The sequence below is a fragment of the Meles meles genome, chromosome 10, assembly GCF_922984935.1.
Source record: "Meles meles chromosome 10, mMelMel3.1 paternal haplotype, whole genome shotgun sequence".
Lineage (NCBI taxonomy): Eukaryota > Metazoa > Chordata > Mammalia > Carnivora > Mustelidae > Meles > Meles meles.
Window position 1 is genome coordinate 11,059,587 of NC_060075.1, and position 8,551 is coordinate 11,068,137.

At 36.3% G+C, this 8,551-nt stretch overlaps 1 protein-coding gene across 1 annotated transcript; it reads right to left on the reverse strand.

The window, feature by feature from the left end:
* Positions 1-5,670: 5,670 nt before the first annotated feature.
* On the reverse strand, positions 5,671-6,603 carry LOC123951887 (olfactory receptor 2A25). Its single transcript, XM_046020990.1, has one exon. It carries the CDS (start codon positions 6,601-6,603, stop codon positions 5,671-5,673), a length of 933 nt encoding a protein of 310 aa, XP_045876946.1.
* Between the last annotated feature and the right edge of the window lie 1,948 nt (positions 6,604-8,551).

The following is an 8,551-nucleotide window of genomic DNA, read 5'->3' on the forward strand; positions in this document are numbered from 1 at the left end:
CTCATTTCCCCGACCTATGAGAACTGGCATTTTTCAAGGTTTGTTCTTTGTATCTATTTTCTGTCCACTTTCTATGGGACCTCATCAGGCCCAAGGATTTCACTGCATTTTACATGCTGATAACACTTCAGTTCGTACGTCCTACCAGGCCTCTTCCCAAATGCAGTGTTCCAGACTGAATGCTAGCCTAGTGCACATTAGTGTGAATCAGCAGTACCCACTGACCTCCTATCTCAAAAGAGTAAATTCAACATCTTTAAATCCACTTAGAAGACCCCAATTATAAGCTTCCTCTCATGCCTTCCCTCTGTTGCTTTTGAGAGAGTGCCTGCTTTATATGGGGACTGTTCCACAGTATACATTAAGAAATGCACTTCTATACCCCTGTCTTCTATTCTTTCTCTCTTCCCTTCTTCTAGCTGTCTTTTGTGATTACTATAACTTTATGTAACTTTTTACTGCTAATTAAAGTGTTAATTTAAAGTGTTAATTATATTCTCTGATGTTGATAAAATTTAGTCTTAATTCCACCACTTGGATGAGAGTGGTGGTTGGATGATAGTACAGGATCTAAGACCTACCTAGGCTCTACACCCAAAACATCAACATTTATTTTTTAATTTTTTAAAAGATTTATTTATTTATTCTAGAGAGAGTGAGCAAGTGTGGAAGGGGCAGAGGGAGCTAGAGAGAAGCAGACTCCCAAATTGTGGCTCAGTGGGGGGTTTGACATGAGGGGCTACATGCAGGGCTCAATCCCAGGACTCTGAAATCATGACCTAGCCAAAATCAAGAACCAACTGCTTAACCCACTGAACCACCCAGGTGCACTCAACCCAACATCAACGTTTGTACACTAACTGCTATTTTTTTCCCCCCATATATCTTACGGTGTTTTGTTTTTCTGTTCTTTCCTTCATTACTGGCCCCTTTTTGTTAAATATTTTGCAGTGCACTATTTAATTCCCTTGTTGTTTCTTTAATTCTCTTGTCATTTCTTTATATATATATATACACACATATGTATGTATGTATGTATATACATACATACACACACACACACTATATATATATATATATATATATATATATATATATATATGAGTTATTTTCTTAGTGGCTACCCCTAGGGATTATGATTGGCATTTTAATTTATAATAATATGATTTAGGTTAATATCAACTTTATTTCAATAGTTTACCAATTCTTTGCTCTTTTATTGCTTCAACCTTATTTTCTCCCTCCAGAGACTATAGAGATGCTGGTTTCCATGAGAACTGCAGAGCTGTTGGTTTTTGAGGATACTGCAAATCTGGGGAGTTTGAGATGGAAACACAGCAAGTGGAACCATCCTAAAGTTCATGGTTCTTAACAAGATCAGCAGTTCTTGCATGCACACTCCCCAAATTATTGTCTCCCCCACCACCCCAAGCTCTGAAAGAGTTGATTTCTACAAATTTGTCACTGTACTTCTTTCTTTATGGAGCAGAGGATTTTTGGAGATCCTTACTACATTATTTCTATTGAACAGTGCCTTTAATTTTTTGAAGAAAAGCATATTTCCTGTCTCCGCAGATAACATACAGCTGCTCTTCACATCATATAAGCTTAGAAAAATGTAAAGAAACTTTTCTAGCCCTTCATATGTCTAACTCTTGTCTGTTTAGAAACCTTATAACTAGGTTTCTGATGACTTCTCCAAACTTTATTGCACTTGGTGTTTAAAACATGAAGTTAGGGAAGAGTTAGCATGGATGAGATTCCTTTTTTCTCTTTTGAATTCAATCTGTTAATCATCAACATGGTTTGGCGATTGAAGAATATATATATCCACATCTATATATAGATACAGATATAGATATATATCACAATACATCCATGCTGTCCATAATGGTATTTACTTTCATATGACTTTAATTTTTAAGGTAAATTTTGCTTATATGATTCTTTTAGAGCATCTCAGAGAAGTGCAATCCTTGGCAAATTTATAAATAGTCTTGTTGTGGTAATTGTGCTTTCATAAAATAACATTAACTTGAAAATATCTAAGATATTAGTTTTATGTAATGATATTAGAGATGTTGTTTCTTTCCAAAAGATCTCAATAAAAGACTTTGACAACTAAGAAAAAAATTTTTTTTTTGTTCTAAACTTAAAATAAACTCTTTGTCATGGTGAAGAATTTTCCAGTAGCTGCTTAAATGGTACCTTTGGTAACTGATTTGTACCAAACAAAGCTTGGCTGTCTGCTAATTAATATTCATTTGGCTATTTCACTTCTCTATTAGTTTGCTAGGGCTGCCATAACAAAATACCACAGTATGGGATGCATAAACAATAGAAGTTTATTTTCTCACAGTCCTGAGGGTTAGTAGTCAGTCTGAGATTTTGGTGTGGACCATGTTGGTTCCTTCCAAAGTCTGTCTTCGTGTAGATGGTTATCTTCCCCTTGAGTCTTCACATGTTTATGTCTGTGTCCTAATTTTTTTTTATAAGGACACCAGCTGTATTGGTTAGAGCTACTCTAAATACCTCATGTTGATATAATTACCTCTATAAAACCCCATCTCCAAAAAAATCCCCCTTTGAGATATTATAGGACCATGGTTTCAACATATAAATTTGAGTGAACACAATTCAGTCCCAACCCAGCTAATTACTCGCTTTTCAGACAATGAAACCTTATCACATGGTATCTATGATTAACAACCACAAATCAACTTCCTTAACATTTACTTCTCAGGTTCATGACTTGATATTTCAGAATCACATCTTTTGGAATATGGTTCGGGATTATATTGCCCCAGTTCTTTCTTACCAATAAATAGAGACGTCAGTAATAAAAACAAAACTGTTAACAGGAGCAGTTTGCCATTTGGGTGAGTTACATATAAAGGCCCTTGCCTTTATATGTAATTCAACTCTTCAAACTGGCAACATTATTTTCATGCTGCTTTAACCATTAATGAGATCAATTTCTCACAAAATTTTTATTTGATAATATTTAATAATTTGTTGAGCAAGGTAAAGTTGCTAAGATAATTGGAAATGAATTAGGCTTTAGATGAGGGTGTTTAGGAAGTAAATACCAATAGTACAGAGTTGTGCTCCTTGAGGAAAAGAGATACACAAAATGAGCTCACATTCACAGAGGCTTTCTTCCAGAAGATATTCCCAGACAGTGGCTGTAAAAATAGAGTCCAAGCAGAAAGGGGCAGTCTTGCTGGGTGCAAGCAACAGAAATTAGAGTTACAGAAAAATAAGAGAACTGGGAATTGAGTTGGCCTACATATGTGGCAGAGGAGGGAACTCTATGAGAGGAGCGGGGAATTTTCTTAGGCATTTCTTTAGTCCTAAGTACATGGATGCTGAAACCTAACAGAGACCAGTGGCTGGAGTGCCAAAAGATGAGGAGAACTGAGAGGAGCTGAAAGGAGCTGAACAGAAACTTCAGAAGTTGCAAATGTTCAGGGGATTTTAGAGTTACAATCTAGCCAGGATGGAGAGCTCATCATAAAAACCTTGGTGTAGGCACAGAAACGATGCCTGAGCAGGAGGGGTAAAACTGAAATTGGTTAGCTTTAGCCAACTTAAAATAGAACCCCAAGAGAAACAAGGTGGTCCTCAACAAATTCACTGCTGATTCAGGGAAAAACAAAACATATCAATAATCTTTATAGGAGTATGACATAATGTGCAGCTTCTAAAATGAATCATTTAACTCAAGGAAAAGTTATCAATAATCAAGAAGTAGAATAGTCAACAGTAGAGATACCAGATATAACAGATACTAAAGTTACAAATAAAAACTCAAATAACTACAATTTGTCAAAGGAAAGGAAAATGAAGATATAAAGAATAAAAAATGCAATATTTCAGTGAAGTATTAAAATCTACAGAAAGAATAAAATATTCATTCTGAAACAGTAGTATATAGTAAATTGAAAAAACACTGGATGAATTTAACAGATGATTGTCCCCGATGGAGAGCAGGACCAAGATCTCATATTAAGATTAACAGGAAAACTATCAAATAAAAACATAAAAAGAAAAATAATGGAAAAATGACATTGAATCTGAAAGATATAAAAGAGTGTGGTAGAAAAGAAATTCTAACATTCTCAAGAGGAAAGAAAAATATAATGGGGAGAAAAGCAAATTTTGAAGAAGTTATTTCTGAGCTTTCCCAGTGATGGTGAAAGTGTGCTCCCATGAATGCAGAAATTTCAGCAAATCACAACCAGGATAGATATAAAAGATACCCAGAAATACTGCAGTAACATTTTTGAAAACCAAAGATAAAGAAAATATTTTTAATATTTAGAGAAAAAAATTATATCCATTATGATCAGGGAGCATTCTGGCAGATAGAAAGAGGTATTTCTTTAGGATTTCTTGCAGTGTAGGCCTGGCAATAAAGACTCACATTCATTTGTTTGCTTGTATGTTTTATTTTTGGTTTTGTCTGGGAATGTGTTTATTTCATTTGAGTTTTGGAAGGGTACTCTTCCGTATATAAAATTTTTGAGTGACCTCTGTTTTTCAATGCTTTAAAGGTATTCTCCCACTGTCCTCTGACTTCTGTAGATTCCACTGAGAAGTTAGCTTTTCAATTAACTGCTTATTACTGTATTTCCGATGGTAATGGAGGAAGGGTCCAGTTTCATGAAGGCATCTTTATTCTAATTTCCTGCCTTACAGAAGGGAAAGCTGTATTTCTCATGGGCCTATAGCAGTTATTACAACCTGGAGTCCTAGGGATTCAAAGTGACCTGAAAGGCAGGTGCTCATTTACAGTCTTACCACTCAGTTGGTGATTATGACTTATCTTTGTCCTTTGAGAATTTTATTTATGCTCTTGCAAGCCCAGCTGTGTACTTAAAAATTCTAGTTTTTAAAATATTTTATCCAGTATTTTTAGGTGCTTTATAGTCTGTTCTCATGTGCTAGGAAGTTTTCTCCAAGTGTTGGTCAGAGACAAATGACCCAACCATTCTGCTCTCTTCTCTTCCACATATCACCATCTCCATTCCTCAAGCAGAGGAAACAAATAACAGAGAAAGCTCCAATGTCCATATAGTTACTAGCCAGACTTCCTCTGGGGATTTTTTGTTATTGGTAGAGGCATCACAGTTAGATTTTTCATTCTCTTTCTCTTGAAGCCCTCTTCCCCACTTGTTGATTTTGCCTAAGGAAGCATTGCTATCACAGGAATTTATACAGGAATTTCATTTTAAGTGCAGACTTATTTTTGAAGGAGATGACAGCTGTTGAATTTCAAATGTTGAAATTATCATGCTATCAACCTCTCCCAATTGCTGTATCTTAAACTTTCTGACAATACCTTGCTTTATTTTTTAAAATGTTGTCTACTAGCCCTGATTACAGAAAAATACACAAACTTATTTCCTCTTATTCAGAATATGTCATATAATTTTTAAAAGTGTGTCCACGGTGCAGCTAGTAGGAAGTTATTTTCATTTTCTTGTATAGCATTGACTTCCAATGCCAGAGGGAGGAAAGTAGAATGATCTTTCTTGGGAGAGAGTGCTAGGGAAATCTGAAGATGAAAAGGATGCCCTAGAGCATACTTATGAATTCTGGTAAATATTGGATGAGATGATTTCTCAGGCCCCTTTAAACTCAGTTATTTTATTATTCTACAGGTTTTCATGACATTCTCTCTTTTTCAAGCATCCTCTGCAGAGCAGCTTTGACTTCTTTGTTCCTCAGACTATAGATCAGGGGGTTGAGCATGGGATTAAAAAGGCTGTGAAACAGGAGGAGATATTTCTTCTGCTCCTGGGGGTTCCCATACCTGGGCCCAACATACATTATAATGGCTGTGCCATAAAAGAGTCCAACCACACAGAGATGGGAAGAGCAGGTGGAGAAGGCTTTCTGGCGTCCCTCCCCCGACTGAATCTTTAGGATGGCACGTAGAATATGAATGTAAGACATCACAATTGAGGAGAAGGGTCCCACCAGCACAGATACTGCTCCAGCTAAAACCATAATCTCATTAATGTGAGTGTCTGCACAGGCAAGCTTGAGCACAGCTATAATTTCACAGAAAAAGTGGTTAACTTTCTGGGGTCCACAGAAGGGCAATGGTATGAGTAACACTAGATGTACTAGAGCCAGGAGGACTCCTAAAATCCAGGAAGTCAATGTCAGGGTGATGCAGACCCTCCAATTCATGATGGCAGAATACCGGAGGGGGTGGCAGATGGCCACATACCGATCATAGGACATCACCACCAGGAGAAGACATTCAATATGAGCAAAAGTCAAGAAAAGAAAGGTCTGTGTCACACAGCCAGCAAAGGAGATGGGCTTGTCTGGATTTCGAAGGTTCACCAGCATCTGGGGCACGGTGTTGCAGGCATAGGCTATGTCGACGATGGCCAGGTGGGAGAGGAAGAAGTACATGGGGGTGTGCAGTCTGGAGTCCAGTGAGATGAGCCCCAGGATGACCCCATTCCCCAGCAGGGTGAAGAGAAAGAAGAGAGAGAAGAGCCCAAAGAGAACCATCTGAATCCCTGGGCTGAAGGGAAATCCCAGTAGAATGAACTCTGTGACAGAGGTCTGATTTCCCCCCATTTCCCTGTGAAAGAGATAACGGAGCTCACCAAGTCTGAATGCCTGAGGGAAGTGTTTAAACAGGGTGGGTCTCGGTGTGTCATCATTTATTTCCTAAGAAAACATCTTAATGAGATTTTTGTCCTGTTTGTCACTTACTAAGTGAAAAGGATACATTCCAAATGACACAGAAGGAATTTCTTTTCACAGCAATAAGCTAAATCCTAGCATTCTATTACAGTCTTCAGTAAATCTTACGTTTATTGACCAACTTTCACCATAGTACAAAATGTTAATAATACTTAAATTGCCTTCATAAGACGGGGTGCTTCCCTCAGTTTGTAATGATTCTATCACAGGATGGCTCATGTGTGTTCATAGATGAGGATGAAGGTACATGTCAGTGATTCTTCCATTAGGTTTTCCCATGAATTTGTGCTTTCAGTATGTTAATTATTTGTTAGCCTTGAGATCTTTACCGAGAGCATAATCTTGAACGAAATAAGAGAATGGCAGGCTGTTTGCCACGACTTTGGCTAGATTTCAAATGGAGACTTTTATCTTTTGATTTTTGTACCTACAAATGTTCCTTGCTGATTGTGCTATCTCATCATCAGGATGTTACCTCTGTCAGCCCTCTTATACTCTATGTTACATTTAAATTCTGTATCTATCTACCTGCCTACCTACCTATCTAGTTTTTCCCCAATATTTTGCCAAATCCTATAGAAAGAAATATCTACTAGGTATATACATGCATTAGTATATATATATATATATATATATATATATATATATATATATATTTACATATCCTTGTGTCTTTATTATGTGAAATGTATTTTCTATATTATTTTATTCTATTTAATTAGCAAAAATGATGGTTGAATGATTTCAGGGTGGGTCATAGCCTGGTACCTAACAAGTCTTGATCCCTTTCCAAGATTAGAGCAAGAGCCCTGACTATGGAGTCATAGTCATAGGATCATTAGCATATTTTATAGCTTAACGCTACATAAAAAATTATTATTATTTCTCATGAATCTTTAGGTTTTTGTGGCTCATTAAATTTTAAAAGAATCTTTCCATAACAGAGTAGGTACACTGAAGTTTGAATCATTCTAACTTTTAAGCCATTGTTTCTATTTTGTCTGACTCCCTATCTTTCTTCAGTCCAGAATTCATCCAAATTTCACTAAAATAAGAATCCTATAAGAATTCATAATTGAGTCCCTATTTATCAGTTTCCCATTCAACTTTTCTGTTAAGTTAGTATTTAAAAGATTTCATAAACAAAAGCAACAAACATTTTGCCTTGCTTCAAAGACAGAATCAGAATTCATAGTAGGAATTAGTGAAGGATGATTTTATCTTAGTTCAAAAAATAGCTGTAACAATTGGAATCCCCTCCTTGAAAATTAGTTGTTTTATTGGAGGTGGACTTTAGTCAGTGAATGTTTTAAATCAGAAATTGACCAACCATCCATTCAAGATAACATTCCTGTGTTGAACCAGAAAAATGCTAAGGTCCCTTCCAACGATAGGATTCACTGGCCCTAAATGTATAGAAAATAGAATATGTATAGAAAATAGAAATGTATAGAAAATATAGTCATAATCAGTTCAACTTTCTTGCACTAACTAGAGCCAATGAAGATCACAAAGCTCTTTCTAAGATTTCATATGATGAAGGCACACAATAAACCCAAGTAGAAAGACCAATGATTACCTCATCTTCCTCCTACCTGCAAATACCTAAAAGACAAAATCTAAATCCACAGATATTTACTGAACATATTCTATGTCCTGCTTCATGTCATATAAGGCAGTTCATGTCTGCTGGTGTATATAACCAGCTGGCTGGAATGACAGCACTGTTAAAAGGATTCGCAAAGATGGTAATTCTTACATTTAAATAAATCACCACAAGAAATTTTGTATTTTAAAAATAAAACCGTCAGGACACTCC

Coding starts and splice junctions, on each gene's coding strand:
- LOC123951887 (XM_046020990.1), bottom strand. CDS start 6,603: ATGGGGGGAAATCAGACCTCTGTCACAGAGTTCATTCTACTGGGATTT.